At 41.1% G+C, this 23,386-nt stretch overlaps 1 protein-coding gene across 1 annotated transcript in view; it reads left to right on the top strand.

Annotated features, from left to right (window-relative positions):
* LOC310933245 (junction plakoglobin-like) overlaps window positions 1-23,386 on the top strand; it is a gene marked incomplete at both ends in the record, with an annotated part of 426,266 nt that overhangs the window by 119,688 nt on the left and 283,192 nt on the right. Inside the window, 2 exons of the mRNA XM_083896680.1 lie at window positions 4,210-4,362; window positions 8,399-8,518. Coding sequence (XP_083752806.1) covers window positions 4,210-4,362; window positions 8,399-8,518 — 273 coding nt within the window. The remainder of the gene's footprint in view (window positions 1-4,209; window positions 4,363-8,398; window positions 8,519-23,386) is intronic.

Genomic DNA, 23,386 nt, shown 5'->3' on the forward strand with positions numbered 1-23,386 from the left:
CCAGGACCCCTCCTTACTCGTCAGAAGAAGATTCATAGTAAGCGATTGTGTCTGGGCAAAATAGCTTATTAAGAGTTTATTATTGAACACGGGTAGTGCACACCCGGTAGTATCATTGTGTTTTTATTGTTTATGTGCTTTTATTTTCTTCATCGCCACCGTTTCTCACACACGGCTGTAACTTGTTTGGAATAGTGTTTGTGAGCTAAAGTTGGCAAACTGTTTAGCTGAATCATTGATGTTAAGCCACGGCGCCATCTGCACAGCTGTTTGAGTGTTTAATATTCTCTGTGCCTTTCGCTCCGCGCGCAGCGGTAGTGCGATCGGAATAGAAGACCTAACTCGACCAGTAAAACCGTAGATTTACTGGAGAAACTCCAGCTAATCTGTGTGGATGAGTCAGGCTCCTATTCCCTCCCACGTGTCTCCCCTTTTGTGCTGTGATTTGGTCCCGTGTATCGCGATCCTGTGTCCTCGACACAGCCCGCGATCACTCATTGAGAGGAAACTTCCGTGATCTGTAAGAACCACAGTTTAAGTCGGTCACAGCCGGATAAACTACCTCGCTTCCCTTTAAAATTCTTATCGTCACCACCGACTCCATTTTTCTCTCAACTCTCCTCGCTGCCTCAGCGCCCCTGCTGGTGAAAGGCGGAAGAGCTGAGTGATAAATCTGAGCACGAGCGCCATCCCGCGTTAACTCATGGTAATCGCGGGTGACACTATTGTTACGTGACGAAGCGGCCAATTTGTTAACCCGAAAGTGGGAGGAGCGTCACCGTGACCATCAGAGACCCCTCCACAACTTCCTTTCTCCTCCTCCTCCTTCCTGTTTACTTTGGCTTTGTTTTGTTACTTCCTGTTTTACTTTGGCTTTGTTTTGTTCAACTTCCTGTTTTCCCTTTTGCTGTTACCAGCTGCCAAAGTGACACGCCCCCTTTTCACACACACGCACGCACACACACACAGACACGCATTCCTGCACTCAGATCCATACCCCTTTTTATTTTATTTTAATTTTCTTTCTTTTTATATTGAAATGTTTTACCAGTAGTTATTTTAGATTAAGGGATTGATCTTTGTTGTTGTTATTGATTAACTTTAATGCTTTAATAAATGTTAAGCCTTTATTTTAAAAGTACTGTTTCTGTCTTTTGTGCTTGTTTGTTTGTAACAAGGGGTAATTGAAAGAAGCCAGTGTACGATCTCACACCTTCCGTGTTAATTATTAATAAATACTAAATACTTATTATTAATTATTTATAATTGGCAGGCAAGAGACACTTGAAGGTTGTTAAGTGACAGTTTCTCTGTCATTCTCCTCGCCTTGAGAGGAGTGGTGCCCCATTTTTAAGAAAATTAATAACAAAATTAAATAACCCTGTTGATACTTGGTTGTGTACTTACGTCAGGAGTTCGGCGAAAAAGCTTGTGGGCCTGGGTCCTTCGATTGACTCTGGGAGGCCGATTATCCTGATATTGTTTCTACGGCTGTGGCTCTCAAGATCGATAGTCTTCATTGTTAGCTTAGCGTTGCCATCTGATTATGCTGAACATCTCTCTTCCAGTGCTTGAATTCGTTGGGCTTGCAGCTCAGCGTGAGATTCCAATGAGTCCCTTCGCCAACCATCTTCTGTTATCGTTGCCTGCATCTTGTCAAGTCTCAGTTCCAAAGCAGCAACTGTTGCTTTGAAGTCAGCGGCGATGCTAGCTCTGTGTTCTTCTAGCATAGTAGCTATGCCAGTTAGCGCTGTGCTGTTGCCCAAAGGCGAGACGTCTTCAGCTTCAGTCTTTTTAGACGCTTTTGTTGATTTTGTAATTTCTCTAGAGTGTTCAAGCTTCCAATCTCAGTCCTTCCACTTCAGTTGATTGGGGTTATGAGGAAAAAGTAAGTTTTAAAAGTTGTTGCTGCGGGAGCATAAGACACCGCTACTTTCACATGCTCACCCAAACCGGAAGTCTCTCTGTCTTTTTTAAGAAGCACAGCCACAGTTATTCTCCGGTTTTCCTTATCTTATCTTATTCCTTAATTTCATTCAACGGTGAACACACACTCTCTCTCTCTCTGTCTCTGTGCTTGCATAGTAGCCATGCATATTCTCCGTTACCTAGGAATTGATTCACAGCGATCAAACAACCTTAATTCAAATATAAAGTTTATGGTTTTAAGACCCACAATACTGTGATCTGAAGCATGTAGTGGCTTCTTACAAACTTCAAGGTGAACAATTTTGAAATAAACGAAAATCCCTCATATTATACATTAGTTGTAATATAAGTTGTCTTTCAAGCTGACCCACATACAACCTGGAAAATCAAGTAAAAAAAACATGCAATGAATGTACAGTTAGGCCCATAAATATTTGGACATCGGCACAGTTGTCTTTATTTTGGCTCTATGCACCACTACAATGGATTTGAAATGAAACGAACAAGATGTGCTTTAACTGCACACTTTCAGCTTTAATTTGAGAGTATTTACATCCAAATCAAGTGAACGGTGTAGGAATTACAACACTTTCTATATGTGCCTCCCACTTTTTAGGGGACCAAAAGTAATTGGACAATTGACTGAAAAGCTATTTCATGGACAATTGTGGGCTATTCCCTCATTATTTCATCTTCAATGACACAGGTAAAAGTTCTGGAGTTGATTCCAGGAGTGACATTTGCCTTTTGAATATGTTGCTGTTAACTTTCTATATGAGATCCAAGGAGCTGTCACTGTCAGTGAAGCAAGCCATCATTAGGCTGAAAAAGCAAAACAAACCCATCAGAGAAATAGTAAAAACATTAGGTGTGGCCAAATCAACTGTTTAGAACATTCTTAAAAAGAAAGAACGCACCAGTGAGCTCAGCAACACCAAAGGACCTAGAAGACCACAGAAAACCACTGTGGTGGACGACAGAAGAATTCTTTCCCTGGTGAAGAAAAACCCCTTCACAACAGTTGTCCAGATCAAAAACACTCTCCAGGAGGTAGGTGTTTGTGTTTCAAAGTCAACAATCAACAGAAGACTTCACCAGAGTGAATACAGAGGGTTCACCACAAGATGGAAACCATTGGTGAGCCTCAAAAACAGGAAGACAAGATTAGAATTTGCCAAACAACACCTAAAAAAGCCGTTATAATTCTAGAAGAACATCCTCTGGACAGATGAGACCAAGATCAACTTGTACCACAGTGATGGGAAGAGAAGAGTGTGGAGAAGGAAAGGAACTGCTCATGATCCACAACATACCACCTCATCAGTGAAGCATGGTGGTGGTAGTGTCATGGTGTGGACATGTATGGCTGCCAATGGAACTGGTTCCCTTGTATTTATTGATGATGTAACTGCTGACAAAAGCAGCAGGATGAATTCTGAAGTGTTTCCAACAATATTATCTGCTCATATTCAACCAAATGCTTCAGAACTCATTGGACGGAGTTTCACAGTGCAGATGGACAATGACCCAAAGCATACTGCAAAAGCAACCAAAGAGTTTTTTAAGGCAAATATGGAATGTTATCAGTCAATCACCCGACCTGAATCTGAATGAGCATATATTTCACTTGCTGGAGACCAAACTGAAGGGAAAATGCCCCAAGAACAAGCAGGAACTGAAGAGTGTGTCAGCAGAGGCCTCACAGAGCATCACCAGGGATGAAACCCAGTGTCTGGTGATGTCTATGCCTTCCAGACTTCAGGCTGGAATTGACTGCAAAGGATTTGTAAGTATTAAACAATGAAAGTTTGATTTATGATTGTTTAGTGTGTCCAATTACTTTTGGTCCCCTAAAAAGTGGGAGGCACATATAGAAAGTGTTGTAATTCCTACACCGTTCACTTGATTTGGATGTAAATCCCCTCAAATTAAAGCTGAAAGTGTGCAGTTAAAGCACATCTTGTTCGTTTCATTTCAAATCCATTGTAGTGGTGCATAGAGCCAAAATAAAGACAACTGTGCCGATGTCCAAATATTTATGGGCCTAACTGTATGTATGAACGATAGTGGTGGTCGGAGGGGCTGTTTGGCGCACATTGGCAGCCATGCTTCAGCTGTGGCTACACTTACCACCACCAGTGAGAATGTGTTAATTAATAATGGGTAATTTGTAAAGCGCTTTGGCTGTCTAGAAAAGCACTCTAGTAATGTAATGAATAATAATACTAATAATGTTAACATCCTGTTGAGAAAACTCTTTGATGTCTCTTCTCTCTTTAGGCCACAGTTGGTCTAATCCGGAACCTGGCGCTGTTCCCAGCCAATCAGGCACCACTGAGGGAGGCAGTTGCTATTCCTCGTCTGGTCAACTTGCTGCTGAAGGCTCACCAGGACACACAGAGACACGCCTCCACCACACAGCAAACATACCAGGTCTCTTTCACTTACACAAATAATAGGGCTGTCATCTCTGATTGTCTAATGCTTCATCCTTCACATGAGGGTCGCAGGGAGCTGGAGTCAATCCTAGCTAATATAGGGCGAAAGGTAGGGTACACCCCCTGTACAGGTCGCCAGGCCATCCCAGGCCTGTGGGAGGAAAGCCTATGCACACAAAGGGAGAACAAGCAAACTCCACAGACTGGGATTTGAAGCGGTGACCTTCTTGCTGTGGACAACGTTTGCCATTATTCCACAGTTTGACCTTTACTAGGGCTGTCACGTTTTTCAAAAATCAAGTGATACACTTTCCTCAAAGATATCACATCAAAGCCACGCAAACAGGTAAATAGTAAAAGGTTCTTGTCTGTATTATTATTGAGTGCTTTTCTAGTCTTGATGCCTATTTTGAGCTTCGCACTACTAACACAAACTTTTATATAAAATATAAAATATAAAATATTGTGTATTGTACTTTGTATTGTGGCAGGAGATCAGTTTTCATTTTATAGATACATTTTACATTTTTAAAGTGCACAGGTCCAGTAAGTCATACAATTTTAATGTCTGTAGGTTCAGGAACAATTCATTACTTGGTTCATTATAAATTGAGATTCGTAATGATTCGTATTTTTGCCAAATGAAAATTGGTTTTGTGTTGGTTTTAAAGGTGTCTTTCTTGCATGTCTCGCAGCACTTAAACTTAAAAATTTGAACATGAACACCTCCGCCTCCCTCAAAGTCCCACCCTCCAGGGCGGAACGGCAGAGGCTATGCGCATAAACGATCATTAGCAGCCTGGGCACAGACGTTAATGCTGCACTGACTGTAGGCTGGGACTGCAAAGGTTTCTGTGCTTTGGGAACTGATCACGTGAGAGTCTCCAAACACCACAAAAAGTCGTCAGATTTAGCGACAAAGTCGCCACGTTGGCCACACTGCTCTGTCAGAGATGCACGCGACTCGCAAGACGTGACAGCGATCTGCGAGGCGCACGACAGATGTCAGACAGGTAGCTTGGCCAATTATTTTATTTGGTCCAAATATTTTAATTGGTCATACTTTTATCATAATAATATGAAAATTAAATAATTATGAGTTACAAAAGCTGGTTGGTTTATCTTACGTTTTAGAGTGTCATATGCTTATTAGGAGAAATTTAAGATAAAAGTTAAGAGAAAATTAAGAGAAAAGTGTAAAAATGCAAGAAAGGTAAGTATAGCTTTAAGAAATAACAAAAAATAAACTATTTTTATTTAAAGTATATCTGGATTTATGTAATATAGCAATTATTTTAGCTATTTTTGTTTTAATATTATGTATATGTGATTTCCAGGTGAGTTTATTGGTCAATGATGACTCCAAGAAATATACATAATAATCTTTCCATTTTAACATTGTTAAGCATTATTTCTACTTGGGTTTTAACTTGGTGGTTTGAGAATATAATACATTTATTCATATCTGACCGATACAACTGAAATAAATTATTATTTGCATTGCAATAATGGTATATCATATTATAGTGCCCCTCATCTGGTGCAGACAGATGGGCCTGTTTTTCTGCGCACGGTCCCCCCTGTGCCATTTGCTGCTCCTGCACTGTGCGCTCTCCATATCCAGACTGGATAATTTCTCCATGCGCAGCTTTATCCCCACATCCAAATAATGATCTTTATGACAAGGACCGAGTACAGTCACCATGAAGTGCAAGGGATCCGCACTTTTCATTGTTTCCACTCCGTGGTCTCAACCTTTGTGTAGAAGACACTTTAGCGCTGTAATAAAGGGAATAACAGATGCATCAGGTAAGGTGATCTCTTTATTGTGGATACGTCTTCAATAAGTTAATATGATAAATGATAAGTGCCAGTGAAGTGGAGCGATTTATTTCTGAAGCCATACTGATCTTAATAAAGTATTTGTCTTGTGTTTTATTAAAATATAATAATAATAATAATAATAATAATGCATTATATTTAAGGCGCCTTTCAAGACACTCAAGGTGCTTCTATTATTTTGGAAAACTGAATGAGCAGAGAAAAGATGCTTGGCTCTATTTTTGTATACGGAAAAAAATATGCCTATTTTAAATGACTGATGACATATGAACCAGTGGTTGCACAATCAATTCTATTTTGGTTTTAAGCAATTTCATGTCAAAATCAATTGAATTTGTAGACTTTTTATTTTTAAAACCTTTTACAATTTTTAATATTTCTGTTTCCATTGTTTGATTAATGAAGATTGATCTTACCTTTCTGGAGACAGTGATCATAATAATTTCTGTGCTACTAAATTTTTGTTGTGCTTATTGCCCACATTTACAAAGTAACGATTGAAGCCATCAACAATTCTTTTTTATAGTATGATTTCTGATATTACTATTTTCAAAATAATTAGGAATTTCTGCTCTTTGGGTTCCCTGTTTAATGAATAACTCCATGTTCCCTGTAAATGTTGGTTTTGTTGGTCTATTAATTTATGAAAATACTCCTTATTGTTTCTCAAAATACTTAGTAGTTTATGATTGTACTTTCTGTATTTGTTGAATGTGTTCCATTCTCACTTTTAAGAAATGTTTGTAGAGTAAATTTCTTTCATCACCATTGCTGTACTGGTGTCTGAAGGCAAAATATGACTCTTTCCTTTTTTACTCTGATGTTTGGTGTATCACATGCTATGTTTAAATCTGTAGCGGTAACTCCTTTCACATCTTTGCCCATGCTTTTGTACCATTATAAGGGGCTATACACAAGGAAATGAGTATAGGTGACTCCACATTTTTTTTTTGTATTTTATTGTTTTTACCACATCAGCTTTTAATCCACATGGAGCCAGTGTTTTGGGAGCACTAAAATTCTATTTTTCTTAAATCGCTCCCAAAACTCAAAACAACACCCTTGCATTGTTGTGTATGCAACTGATACACTACTTTGGGAAAATTATAATTATTATAATGTCATAATCAAACCTCTCTCTTGTGTTTGCATTCACTGTCACTTATCTTTGGTTGTTTTCCTCTTCTTGTGTTAGGAGTTTGTTCGGGTTGTTCTCTTAATGATAACTTTTTTTTTCCTTAGTCGCCCTGACTTTCTTCATTCTGTCTGTCTTCGTTTTGTATACAATGTAGGGTATACTGTATATATTCAGATAAAGCTTTATTTAAAACAAAATAAAACATTTCTGTAGTTTATGAAAAACTTTTATGAAATTAATAAAAAATGATTAGTGAAATTTCTGTTGGATAAGACTTAAGATGCATGTGTTTACAAATGGCCTTATATCCTACAGGCATGGTCACTACCTGGTTTTTGATCAGCCAGCCCAGAGATGATCAATCTCTATACTAAAAGACAACGTAAATGTTTTTGATCTGTATTGGTATTTTGAGTCACTAATGTTAACTTAGGTTCAAGTTTCTCCTTAAAGACAACTGACGGCAAGTAAAGGAGCTGGCTTACAGTACTGTGCAGAAGTCTTTGGCCTTAGATTTGTTGTTTTAGCAATGCTATAACGAAAATTGAGGATAATTATTTCTGTTTCACTTTACTCGAACACATCCAGAACATATGTATGCAGTTTTTTTCAATTCAATTATTTAGTGTGATCTACCCTGACACTTGAACAATAACACAGCTCTATTAATACTGGAGTGGAACCTTAATTCATGTTACTGGTAAATCCTGTGTTTGTCCTATTATTTCATTTAAAGAAATACCTGCTGTAAAAAACATGTCTTACGCCAGGTTATTTCAAGATATGTTTGGGCAATACATATACATGTCACACGAGTTAAACTCATTGACAGCTCACTAATATATACTTTAAGACCAGATTCACTTCTTTCCAAATTCAATGATCACAGAATTTGACAGACAGAAAGAACAACAGAGCTGGTGGTGCCTGAAACTTTTGCACAGTGCTGTATATTGTAGGGGAAGTTGTAAGCAATGCTCTGTGCACATACTCAACTGTCAACTGAATTTGTCCCTATACCAAACATTTCTCCGCCTCTCTCATTTATCAGGATGGAGTTCGTATGGAGGAAGTAGTAGAGGGTTGCACAGGAGCTCTCCACATATTGGCCAGAGACCCCATGAACAGAGGGGAGATCGCCAGCATGCAGACCATACCATTGTTTGTACAGGTACTCTCAACATGTATGAGAAAATGATACCACAGTGCACAAACTACATGACATGACAGGAATCAGTTTCTTTCCAACCACACACACCATGGGGTTTTAGCAGCAGGCAGTAGTCTTTCGGGGTTTGTTTCGATCTCATATAAAGAACCAACACTGCCATTCCTTTAGTTCCACAGTATTTACAAGAAATACCAAGACTATACTGATAAATATCTTGCGTACCATAAGTGAGCTGTAAAGTTCCCCCTAAGCTGCCAGAATTTGACTGAATAAAGAACTGAATAAATAACCGAATAATTGATCTGAAAGGAATCAAACGTCTTGGAGTAAAAACTCACAGGACGATCTACACCACACGTGTCTGTCTGGAGCAACACTGCCCCCGCAGCTACATCACTTGCATCCACATGCAAGGTAAAAGGTTGCTCCATGCATGGAGGTGCAAGAACAGGAGATGAGCACAGGACAGATTTAATATTATCAAAAGTCTTGACAAGAGGCTGACCAGACAAAACAAACATTGGGGGATATAAAGTCATGAGTATAGTATGGTTTGAGCAGATTGACATGACAAAGCTGAGTTGACTTTCTACAACTTGGCATGGACAGTAAATCATTTTGGTTAGACTCCTATCGCAGCACCGTAAAAGGACCAGAAAACCAAGCTTGGAACGGGGAGCCTATCAAGGGCAACAGAGCAAGAACCTGGGCCCGTATTTATCAAGCGTCTTAGAATTACTCCTAAGAACCCTGCTAAGATTATGAGTAAAAAAATTATTCGCTGAAAGCTGTGATGTATGTGTATATATGACTCCTACCACTAGGTGGAGTATGTTACCAGTGTTGTGGTGTGGTTAACCTGAAAAGGTATATGGAGGAAGTAAATAGAAGTTGACGCAACCCAGACGTGTCTCCGTGTGATTCCATCAACAAACAAGTTTATACTTTATTACATGGTGTCAGTAGTCAAAAATGGAACAATTAAAGCCTCCGACCAGTCTGTGCTTCGAGGGAAATCTGGCAGAGAACTGGCGAACGTGGATTCAGAAGTTTGAACTCTATCTCATCGCGACGGGCATCGCGGAGAAGAGTGAGAAGGTAAAATGTGCGACATTCCTTCATGTTGCTGGAGATGAAGCGATAAAGGTATTTAAAGGTCCCATATTATACCCTATTAACCCAAGTTAAACTAGGTCCTGGTGCCCTGATGAACATGTATGTGTTATGCTTTAGTCAAAATATCATAAGGATGAAGCACAATAATAGTTCAATAACCCTGCCAAAACAGCCTTTTTCAAAACGCTCGGTTTTGTGCCTGATCATTTCCATGTGAATGAGACCCAGGTAAATACACATCCACTGCTTCCAGGGGAGTGTTGCCACTTATCACCTATTGTCATGCAGCGTCGTCCCAAGCCCCGCTCCATATACCCCATAGTAATGTCCGTTTACCTGTTGTTACTGGGGTTTCACCGTAATGCATAGTGAGTGACCACGATTTTGGCTTCTCGCGATCATAAAAACATTAAAATCTAAGAAAAACGATTAATGCGCCGCGGGTAAATTCCCATGCTAGAAAAAGACCCTGAACGCACCAGTGTAACTGCGAGTGAAAGTGAGGTGTGTGGATCAACAACACAAGGAGAGAACATGGAAACACGACAGAAAGGTAGCCTTTGGTTGAGAAGAAATGTAGGACAACATCTACATCTTTCTGCAGTGCTTTCAAACGCGTGCTCCTCATATCACCGATCCACACACGCCACTCGCTAACTGCAGGCACGTAACTAGTGCGTTCAAGGTGTCCCTCCAGCATAGGAATTTACACACACGATCAACAACAAAGGGCTTGTGAAGCTTGTGAAAAAATTTTTCATGAATAAAATATATCCACTGGACACACAAGTCCTCTGAGGCTAGAAGTTTGTGTAAAACACCGTGCTCCGCTGTGCAGCCACTCTTCCTACCTCGCCTGCAGTCTCGTATTTCACAGGGACAAGGGGGAGCTACGGTGGATCTGTGAAGTACTCTGCCTGGCGGGGTGCCAACATTCACGGTGAAATGTACGCACTGTCGTCACTTGGTCGGGAGGTGTAAACATCGCATGTTTTATCGCCTATACTTACACAAAGTGGAACCACTAAAACATGACTGAGTCTTGTTTTTATATTTGGGACCCCCTGAGTCCCAAATATAAGTACTAAAAGATTAAAAAGCTGATTTTGCACAATAGGGGACCTTTAATGATTTTTCTGGGTCTTCTGTGATGTGTTCAGGGATACCGGAAAAAACTAAATTGTCTCTCATACTGCGTGCTTGTAAATCCAGAACTGTTTCCTTCATTGTTTTATTTTCGGTGGTGACGGTGGTGAGCTGGTTTGTGACAGAGGTTAGCTGATCGGTGATGGTATTGACGGTTTTATGGAGAGTTTTGTTTTCCTTGGTCAGTTTTTCGATTTGTTGGTGGCTGAATTCTAAGCTCTGACGGAGTGACTGGAATTCTTTGTGTAAAAGGGGTGCGGGGGCCCCTCAAATTAGCATATCAATGTCTTGATCGTCAGACCTGAGCAACCATTGGACCCCAGGTCAATTGTTATGCCCCTGCAGAAGTCCATCTCATCCTTGGTTAAAACAGCCCTCCTCACTTCCAGCTGCTGGAAACACAAGTAGTACAATTGGTGTTGCTCCATTTGTGTATATATACACACACATGTATGTATGTATGCGTTTGTCTAATTAACCAGTTAGTTTAGTAAAATGTCACACTTAGTACTTAGTATTAAGGTCAAGAAAAAACATTTTTAAATCATGCACTGATTTCAATCGTACCCTCTTTCTTCTCTGTCTGCTCCGGGCTGCACCTCTCACTGCTTCTGCTTGGGCCTCCAGGTCTGGCTGACTTTTTCTGTTCATATGTAAGTTCTTCTGGAGTGTCTCGTAGTATGTCTTACATGCTGCTGACAAAAAGAGAGGCAACAGGCATTAATATATATAAAAAAAAAAACACACATTAATTATTTAGATTTAAGTTACTTACATATAAAGACTCCAGAGTCTACTCCACACATAGTGCCTTGCAGAGAGAGTTTCCACCAAATGTAAAGTCACAGCGGGGTGAGTCAAGCTGAGTCTGTCAGCAAATAAAAAATACAGTCAGGTCAGATACATTTACTTATACTCCTTAAACTGTCAAGTTTTTTTCCCTTAAAATCTTACCCTTGTATGGAGTCATAACGCCTGTCGTTTCCCTCTGAGTTATGAAGACGAGAGAAACGTATCTACCACAATTTTGGGATTGTGCACCCTTCTTTTCCTCTTCGTATCAGAACAACCACAGTTTGTTGCTCTGGATTCCACAGCTGCTTCCTCCAGCGACGCCAGTCTGACCTCCATGGATGCCATTTTGGTGTCTGTTTCCCTATAGAGTAGATGTGTGAACATTTCATGCTCTTCAGTATTTGGATTCTACAAAATTACAATTCTACTTACTTTTACTTTTGCTGTTCTTTCAAGGTCCCAATTGACAGCTGAGTGACACGATTTTAACGTCTGTTTGAGTGTCTGTGTGGTTAAAATGACCCTGGAATGGAAAATAGTAAAGATTAAAATTATATTATAGCTCATACAAAAAAGACTGGCAATACTTAACTTGAATCTTCGTCATATCCACAATAAGTTGTTCTCTACTCAAACAAAATTCACGTGTTTAGCTTTAGCTGCATATCTCAAGTGTTTCAACAAATGTAGGATAATAAACACACATTTCCTTACGTTATGTTTACTGGCGTGAGAAACACACACGCAAATGAAACACGGGCAAGCACGTGTAGCTTAGCACTTAGCCGCCTATCGCTAATGCTACACGACAGAACAAATACACAAAGACAGTTTCATTGTTGGAAATACTTACAACTTGAGCTGCAGGTAATCCACCAGATATTGTTGACACTGCTCCTTCGTTTAGATGAAGACATCTGCTAAGTCCAGCATGGTATTGCCCGAAGTTTGAATAACACTTCTCTAAGAAGCGGTTAGCACACAGACCTTTTTGGTAATGTAGCAGCGGCATTCCCATCAAAAATAAAAGATATCCACTCCACTTTTCTGTCCTCATCGACAGGAAGAATGTGGAGTGTCTGGTGTTGGTTATAACAACCAAATACAGAGCAAACACTCGCTGATTTTTTATGAAACATGTTCTCAACCGATAAGCTCCAAATACAGTTCATATTATACATCCATGAGACAGACACGCTGCTATTTCTTCTTCTACCAAGGTATATCAATACACATGCTTCCGGCGCCGACACGAGTGGCAGTCTTTCTAGCAGCTCCGGGTGTTTCACTTTTAAATTTCTTTATTCTACCTTGAAGGTAATTTTCTTGGTTTCTACTGAAACTATTATTAGTATATCCCATGGATACGGATTATTCTACGCCGAGACTCGTGTATTCGAGCAACTTTTTGCACGCTCTGAGAGCAAAGTCCCGCATCGGTGTGGCTCCGTGTTTACCTTTGGACGTGAGGAAGCCGTACAGAGGCTGCAGAGCCGGCGCTAGGCTAAAAGCTAGGCGGCTAGCTAAGAAGTGGAGATTCAAGCCTCCGATACCTTCGATGATCATGGGGAATGTGAACTCACTACCAAATAAGATGGACGAACTGGCTGCGCTGACAAAGAACCTCAAGATCTACAGGGAGTGCAGTTTACTGTGCCTAACTGAAACGTGGCTAACGGACAGCATCCCAGACGCTAACGTGGAGCTACCCGAGTTCAGCACAGTCAGAGCGGACAGGGACACAAGAGCCTGTGGAAAGCGCAAAGGAGGGGGACTCGCGCTGTATGTAAACAAACGCTGGTGCAATTCTGGACATGTCAGGATTAAAATCTCCACCTGCTGCAGGGACGTTGAACTCCTGGCGGTAAGTTTAAGACCATATTACCTGCCCAGAGAGTTCAGCCATGCCATTGTTTACATTCCTCCACGGGCTGACGCGGAGGCTGCGTGTGACGTCATCCACATCGCTGTGGCTAAACTACAAACACAGCATCCAGAGGCTCTTGTGTTAATCTCTGGGGACTTTAAATGGCCTTCAAGGATGGTGACACCCAGGAGCTCAAGCGGATACAGAAGGAACTCAGAGTCCAGCTCAGAGAGGCGAAGGAGGTAGACAGGAGGAAGATAGAACAAAAGATGCAGGAAAACAACATGAGGGAGGTGAGGGAGGTGTGGGAGGGCATGAAGACAATCACTGGTTGCAGCTCCAAGAGAAAACCCCCCATGGAGAGCGATATGGGAAGGGCCAACCAGTTAAACCAGTTCTTTAACAGGGTTGATCACCCTATCCCATTCACACATCTGAATGCAGCTGCCCTCACCTCACCCCCCAACTCACACAAGCCTCCACAAACACAGTTGAGGACAACTCCCAAGCCCCCACCACACCACCCACGATCACAGCAGCTCAGGTTTATGGAGAGCTGAGGAGGCTGCGCCCTAACAAAGCTGCAGGTCCAGATGGAGTGTCGCCTCGACTACTGCCTGTGCGCGGGAACTGGGTCACCCCCTTCAGCACATCTTCAACCTGAGCCTGGGACTAGGGAAGGTTCCCCAGCAGTGGAAAACATCGTGCATCATCCCAGTCCCAAAGAAACCCCATCCTGGAGAGATGAACGACTTCAGACCTGTGGCTCTGACGTCACACGTGATGAAGACCATGCAACGACTGGTGCTTCATCACCTCAGGCCACAGACCTGCCACGCCCTTGACCCCAGACCTGCCACGCCCTTGACCCCCTACAGTTTGCTTACCGGGAAAAGGTGGGAGTGGTAGATGCCATCATCTTCCTGCTACACCGATCTCTCTCTCACCTGGACAGAGGCAACGGTGCTGTGAGAATTACATTTTTGGATTTCTCCAGCGCCCTCAACACCATCCAGCCTCTGCTCCTGAGGGACAAGCTGTCTGGGATGGGAGTGGGTTCACACCTAGTTGCCTGGATAAGTGACTACCCCGGTCGACCTCAGTATGTGAGACTGGGAGAATGCAGGTCTGACACGGTGGTCAGCAACACGGGGGCGCCACAGGGGACTGTGCTCTCTCCTGTCTTGTTTACCCTGTACACGTCTGACTTTTAGCACAACTCAGAGTTCTGCCATGTGTAGAGATTTGCGGACGACACAGCCATTGTTGGCTGTATTAGGAGCGGAAAGGAGGATGAGTACAGGGAGCTCATCCAGGACTTTGTCAAATGGTGTGACAACAATCATCTGCTCCTAGACACCACCAAGACCAGGGAGATGGTTGTGGATTTCCGGAGATCCAGGGTGCACCCAGAACCAGTTCTCATCAAGGGGGACTGTGTGGAGGTGGTGCACACCTACAAATACCTGGGAGTACAGCTTGATGACAGGCTGGACTGGACCACCAACACAGATGCTCTGTGCAGGAAAGGACAGAGTCGTTTGTACTTCCTTAGAAGGCTGGCATCCTTCAACATCTGCAGGAAGCTGCTACAGACCTTCTACCAGTCTGTGGTAGCGAGTGCCCTCCTGTACTCAGCGGTGTGCTGGGGGGGCAGCCTAAAGAAGAAGGACGCTTCACGCCTTGACAAACTAATAAGGAAGGCAGGCTGTGTTGTAGGCACAGAACTGGACAGTCTGACATCCATAGCTGAGCGACGCACACTCAACAAGCTCCTGTCCATAATAGACAATCCACACCATCCACTACACAGCACCATACACAGACAAAGGAGCAGCTTCAGTGACAGACTGCTGTCAATGTCCTGCTCCACAGAAAGACTGAGGAGATCATTCCTCCCCCATGCCATCAGACTCTTCAATCTGCATCATACATGACACATACATGCAAGCACACATGTTCCACACATGCACACATGCTCCACAGAAATACTGAGGAGATCATTCCTCCCCCATGCCATCAGACTCTTCAACCTGCATCATACATGACACATACATGCAAGCACTCATGTACATGTTCATCTCATTCTTTTTAACATCTTTATATTTTTTATATATTTTTTCTTTTTTCTTTTTATACATTTGTTTCAGTTTATATTTAGACTGTACATAGACTTGCATGCCTCTTGTGTTTCTATCTTGTAACATATTCTGGAGCTGCTGAACTGTGAATTTCTCTGTGAGATGAATAAAGTATCTATCTATCTATCTATCTATCTATCTATCTATCTATCTATCTATCTATCTATCTATCTATCTATCTATCTATCTATCTGTGCACTACCGCCCCCTAGGTGCATTACCACCCATATGTCAGACAATTTGACCCTCTATCTGAACCAAGACCAGCAATTATGAAGCAGTTTTTAGTTGTTAATATCATTTTCAAAACCACTGCATTCAAACATGTCCTTGCTAAAGTTTCTTTGCTTCATCTCCATCCAGACAGACATTTTAATGACAGCCAGTAGAAGTTTGGAGTTTGCAGGGAACAGACACATCACACCCAGACTGGTTTCTTCCTGTAGAACACATTGCTGGAAGATGTGTTGTAAACACATCCACTGTGCAGTTAAGCAGTACTAGAGAAAAGGTGACAGTAGTCATACCACTCTGCACGCTGGCTGAAATTTAGAACAATTCAGTTCAAGTCTTGTGGCTCTTTCTCTGAAACCACCGAAGTGTAAAAAATTTTTTTTTTTCATATGTAGAACCTTCTCTTCTTTTTGGGGGCTGTATATATAGATATTGTTATACAATATGAAACATGTTTACAGTTTTAAACTTGTCAGGCACCATTATAGATTTTTATTTTATAAGTTATTGTCTTGTTTTCTCATCATTCATAGTAAAGTTACCATGAACAGCTGGGAATCTACACACAATTTTGATACATGGCATTGCTAAGTTTAAAGGTGTGGTGGTATAATCCAGTTTTAACCACATAATACAATTAAATAATACTCAAATTGTTCAAAGAAATAATGGCTTTTCAAAATGTAAACTGAAATTCCTTCTACAGGGAAACTATTGAGTATCAGGAGTGTGTGTCTCACACACTCCTGATTTGCATTTGAACAGATCACAGCATGGTCATTTACATGTGAAAACCTTATCTGGGGGGGGGAGTGACTTTCTCACCTAGACAGCAAGTTTACGGCAATTCCTGGCAGTTATCGGCAACTGACTGAAACACCCAGTTGACTGGGAGTTTCACAGCAATTCTCAGGGACGATAACTGCTGTGTGCCATGTTGTTGCTGATGAGGCCAAGCACTGTTATGTCGTCCGCAAACTTGACGATTGTGTTGGATCCATGTACAGGTCTGCAGTCGTGGGTGAAGAGGGAGTAGAGGAATGGGCTCAGCACACATCCCTGTGGTACGCCTGTGTTGAGTGTGATGGTGCTGGAGCAGGAGTGTCCTGACCTAACAAACTGAGGTCTATTGGTGAGAAAGTCTGTAATCCAGTGGCGGAGGGAGGTGTTGAAGCCCAGGTCTCCAAGTTTGGTATTTAACTTGGAGGGGATGACAGTGTTGAAAGCTGAACAAACAACATTCTAGCGTAGGTGTTATTGTTGTCTAGATGTGTGAGCACAGAGTGCAGCACGGTGGAGACTGCATCTTCGGTGCTCCTATTGCTGCGGTAGGCAAATTGGTAAGGGTCCAATGGGTAGAGTGGGTAGAGTGCGGAGCTTTGGCTGCCCTGGAGATCTCAGGAATGAGTTGAAGATTGGTGGTAGTGTCGTGGCGGAGATTTAAACCAAGATCCAAAAGTTCCCGTCGGGTGTAGGATGTTAAAGTGAGACCGTGTGTGTTCCGTACAAACAGACCTGAAATTACAAAAAAAATCACTGCAAAATTGCAAAACTGGGAGAGACGCTGGGCCTCGCAATGCACACGCGCCGCCATCTTGCTCTGATCACAAAGTTACATTAAGGTCTCCTCCCAAGACACCCAACCCTTTACAATTCTCATTGAACAATAGTACCATGTCAGAAATAAAGGACGGCTCATCTGAGTTAGGAGCATAAATGTGTCCAGCCATGGCAAAAGCGTTCACAAGTCTACTATGGGACATTTGGAGTTATTTACAGATTCCGAAAGTGTGATTCTAAGTCTAAGCTTTCCAACAATGTCAAACACATATCCATCTGATCATTTTCAAAGAAGATGTGGCCATTTGAATGTAGGCACTCCTCAAACTGCTTTAGGGAGAAATTCAGCCTGAAAGATTTCGACCTTCTTGAGGAGCCAGGCCAATAGCTGCTCATTTGCATCACATTAACATGGTCACAACCCCCCACCCAGTCTAGCTGTCAGTGACATCTGATGTCTATTAGCCCACAGGACAGAAACAGTGTAGCAGTTTGACATGAACTACATTCATTCCTTTTTTTTCAATGTAGTGTTATTTGCTGTAAGTACTTCAGTGGACTGATAAGAATCAGAATTTACTTTATTGATCCCCAGAGGGAAATTCTTCTGTTACAAAAAGCACTTGAATAAAAATGAGAAACAAGAAAGGTGAAAGATAGATACATACTTCAAATATCAAATAAAATATATCTGTGTGTGAAGGAGAGTTCAATATTTTCCAGACCATGGACTATATTATCATCTTCAATACCAGTTCCTCCCCCACAATGTGGCTGTACCCACTGTCCATCACAGTTGATATGCGGCAGAGAATTAAATATTCCTCAGGAGAGAATTATCAGACCATGCATAGATTTCCAGACACTTATCTTTTTGAGCGGTACAGTTTCACGTCACAGTCCATCATTTACATACACAACCTAATCCGTCCTTACATTTCCAACATTACCAACAGAAGTCACGCTTTTTTATAGAACATCTGAGATGTAGAGCACTTGACCATGATGTGTGTGAAAACATCATTATGTTGGGGATAAAACAACTGTACAGTCAAACAGCCACTTCATATTTACTTATAAACACAATGTAAAACATGATCAAAATGAGGTAATCCCATGAGATTATACCGAGGTCTTACCTGTTTGAACAATGTTTATGTTTCATCTTAAACTGCTGCCAACTGCGCTTCTCCCCCGTGGGATTACACCTAAATGAAATAAATTAATACTCTACAACTCAAGCAGTTTCCCCCTGTAATATTATTGTGATTGTGCAAAGGACGACATTTAAACGACGCGGCCTCCCTCTCTTTTGCTGCTGCAGTGGTGTTACACTTCCTTCTAAAAAGTTTCTCAAACTCACCCTATGAGCACATTAATATTTCCAACTCCAGTGGGTGAAGAACGTCACCTTCCGCTTCCCCATTGTCATGGTGACTCGTTGAAACGGGGCTCCATTCATGCTGTCTTTTTATACTTAAGCTTAACTTGAGGTGAAACTACTCTGAGTTGAACAAACTAACTCAAATCAGCTGTTCTGAAACCGAAAACTCAGAGTTTCCTTTCTCAGAGTTGATCAACTCAGAGTTCAGGGTTAGACTCAGAGTTTGTTGAACCTGCTCTGTGAAACAGGCCCCAGATTCATTCACAAGGACAAAACTCAGCCCACCAGGCCCTTTTACCTGCCCACAATCCAAAGATGGACGAGCCCCCATTTGTTACAGCCCTACGGTGGCCCAGAGGTGTCAGGCCAAATACAAACAACACAACACAAATACAAACGCCACAACACAAATACAAAAGCCACAACACAAACACAAAAGCCACAACACAAATACAAAAGCCACAACACAAACACAAAAGCCACAACACAAATACAAAAGCCACAACACAAATGCACAACATAAATACAAAAGCCACAACACAAATACAAAACCCACAACGGAAGTGACCCACAACGTTGCCATGGATATATAATATGAACTGGATAGAGCACCGCCCCCTCTGCAAAAGACAATTTTTACATTGTGGCTACTCTGGGTAGTGCAACAAAAATCCCATGGAGCCCAAAAGCAATTTTCCCATTGACCGCAATAGTAAAAGAGAAGCCTGGGCTTTTATAAATCTTTATATTCTATATTTTTAATTCATGGAGTTTCATATTTGAAAAACATTCCAAGGCCATAAAAAGCCCAGAAAAATCTTATTTCCCAGAGTGACGTCACAGCTGTGTACGAGCACAGTCAATCGCGGTCATGTGGCGTCTCGGGAATGGCGCTGCTGTCAGTGAACGTACGACATGAAAACTTTATGAGAAATGTGAATAAATGAAGACAATGAGGGGGTTTCATTTACATTTTGTAAAATATTATGACAAAGCAGGTTTTAGTTGTTTATTCGTCGCTCATTAATATTTATTTTCAAACGTATTATCAATGTATTAACGAGCTGCTGCGTGGAATCATTGAGGAGAGGAGACTGACATGGTGCACTCTATCACTGTGTTCAGTCCCAGACATCGAGACACTGATGACGTGTGGACTGTGGAGCTGTGACCGTGTGATGATGATGTCATCGTGACACTGATGACGATGTGGACTGCGGAGCTGTGACCGTGTGATGATGTCATCATGACACTGATGACGGTGTGGACTGTGAAGCTGTGACCGTGTGATGATGATGTCATCGTGACACTGATGACGGTGTGGACTGTGGAGCTGTGACCGTGTGATGATGATGTCATCGTGACACTGATGACGGTTTGGACTGTGGAGCTGTGACCGTGTGATGCACAGAGACCTGTGGTCACTTCACCACTGATTCCCGGGGAGGCTGCTGTGACACAAACGTGTAGATGGATATGTAGAGCCTTCAGTAAAAAAACTAATCTTCCAAATTTCAAAACAACGATGGTGCTGGACAAAAAAGTAAACTGAAAAACAGAAATGCACAAACCAATGGTTGACATCACAGTGGAGCGACACTTCATAACAGCTAGTGAAACTTCCACTACCTCAACAGCTGTCTGCTGTGAGCTATCTAACGGCCCGTCCACACTCCCCGACTCCAACGAACTGGACCGGACAGACCACACAACCTGATATCGGCTTACAGTAAGAGGCAACTTGTTTGTGTTGAACGTGTTGGACTACGCAACCACACGTTCGCATTTTTGTTATTTTCATAACTAATAAGTGCTTTCTTTGTTTACGTTTTGTATAATCATAATTTAATTTTGCTTAGTTGTGGGCTGTTGATGTGCAATAAATACGTTCAAAAGTTCCAAAATATATTGTGTTATTTTTATCAATCCACTCTATAATAATCCATCACTTTTTGTTGTTGCTAGTCTCACTTTCCCACAGCAATGTTAAAACATTTTAGATTTGTGCACTGTGAATTTCTGCTTATATTGTATTGAGTGTCCATTTCCTTATAGAATTCAGATTTATCATAAATATTTGAACACGCACACAAGTTCCACCAAAGAGGGTGGACTTGAAAGTAACGCAATAGTTACTTTCCAAAGTAACTAGTTACTTTTAGAATCTGTAACTCGGTAACTACTTTAGTTACTTTCTGGGAGAAGTAACTAGTACTCTACTCAAGCTAATTTTTTAGAGTAACTTGCCCAACACTGCTCTGGAGTATGTGTAAGGAATAGACATATTTCTTCGGTAACCCTTCTTTTACAGTCCGGTAATTAACAGATAATTACCTGGTAATAAGCTGTATTTACTAAGTAATAACAGTGTTATTAAATATAATTACATTGTAATTACCAAGTACTTACAGGTAATTACCCAGTATTTACTAGATATTTTTCTGACTACGACCAGGCATTTACCCAATAATTACCTGGTAGATACGCAGTAATTGTATATTGTAGATTTTAAATCCGGTAGTTAAAAATATTTACCTGATATTTATCTGGTAAATAACAACAAGTTACCTGGTATTTTTTCCTGACAACTACCATGTATTTACTCAATAATTACCTGGTACACTGAAAAAACGGAAAAACTGTGTCTTTGAATTTACAAAAGTGAAGTTAGTAAAAGTAACACAATCAATTTATATTCTGTTTGTGAACATGGTTGAATCAAGTACACTTAAGATGTTTATAAAGAATGTTGAACTAACTCGTTTCTTGCAAATTGATTGAAATTAATCAAATTAAAAAAAAAAACTCATTGTAATCGAGTTTAGTGTCTGCCGTTCGAATGTCGCTGTCGTTATCCCCCCGGAACAGAAGGTGGCGCTTACGCGCCGGAAGTTGAATGCCAAAAATAGACCAAGAAGACGACCGCGAACGGAACGTTACGGTAAAGTCTCCATGCTTTGCAGCAAGAGGTCAAGACGCAGTATCTGAAAAAGTAAGTTCTTCAAATGTACATCTGTTCCTGTTAGAATAAGTTCGGCGACAGTCAACTTGAGCCACGTTTTCATACAGTAACGTAATATAACAAGCCTGTTAACTCTGCTTATAGCCTATTTGCGCAACATGTTGGGGAACGTTAGCTAACACCAGCTAGTTGATTTACTGTAGACAGTAAGCGTCAGTGTGTGTTTCTCTGCTGAGCCCGCGGCTCCCGGGCCGCTGCTGCCCACGGTGCTACAGCCGTTGGAGAGCAGCCGTAAGCCGGCTGTGATTTCACCGAACTTTGCCTCTGCACCAGACTGTGACTATCGCGGGTGGGGGAGAAGGGAAAATAAGAACTTGTATGAAGTTGTTCACGATTGTGTGTGTGTGTTTTTTTTTTGTTTTTTTTACTGAGACACCTGACTGATGCTAAATATTTGCTTTCACAGGTTCACTGTCACATTAAACATTAAGCATTAAGCAAAGGCTCTAAATGGGTAAGTACTCTCATATTTATTTAAGCCCTAAATGTGCATCTTAATTGACCTTGAGATACATTTAAAAAAGAATGTGAGATATTGTTAAAAATGCCTGGGCTAAGGGCATTATTTTATTGTTCTTCCCATATTTGGTTGAAAAACTGCATATGTTTTTCAGGCAAAGGGATTGAAAAATATTTTTTTAATTCAAAAACTCTCTACTAATACTGTTTGAGGTGTGATTTTGAGTAAAAAATGACAAAAATCTACAATTTTTTTAGTGTATTGTAGATTTTTCACTTATACTTCCTTTATAAGCACATTACACGAATGCCTATGATAGCCTAGTTTCTCCTGAATCTATAGGTACCAAAGGTGTTCCATGTACATTAAGTATTGTTTGTAAGCCCAAGTGTTAAAGAAGTAAAAACAGGCTGAAAACAGCTTAGTCCTCAGAGGGTTAAAGTCCTATGAATTTATTTGAAAATTATAGCATATTTTGATCTTGTATAGAATTTTGGTAGTGCAGTGAGCCTTTTTGTTCTGACTCGCATTTTGGGATGAATGATATGACTAATGATGATATTGATGTATGTTGCAGGATTAGGCCCAGGGAATGTGGAGCTGTAAGGGGTGCACAGAAACTGTATCAAGTAGGTCCAAGCTTTTACATCACTACAAGTTAAAGCATCCACATTTTGGACGTAGTTCTCGCTATCCATGTACATACCAGCACTGTCCATGCACATTTAAGACGTGGAATGCCCTTATTGTCCACCAATGTAAAATCCACACCACAGGTGTCCCTCACAAAAAAGAAGCTATATTCAGTTGTCACATTTGTAGTTGTACTGATTTAGCATCAGAGAAGGATTATTTTTCTCACATAAATGCACATCTCAAACGAAACGAGACAGTCATTTGTATGTTTTTAGGATGTGACTTTAAGACAAACATTTATTGTATTTTTAAATCACACAAAAACCGAAAACACTGCCATCACACATTGGTTGATTTTAAACCAGAAGTAGTTATAACTACAAGGATATCATCTGTGAATGAATTGGAAGCAAACAGTGAGGAGTGTGTTGAGCAGTCAGATACTGCCATTACTTCAAACACTCATTCTCATACTGAAGACTTGCAGAAGGTCATTGAGCATAGATT

Source organism: Microchirus variegatus (genome assembly GCF_963457635.1).
Source record: "Microchirus variegatus genome assembly, chromosome: 10".
Lineage (NCBI taxonomy): Eukaryota > Metazoa > Chordata > Actinopteri > Pleuronectiformes > Soleidae > Microchirus > Microchirus variegatus.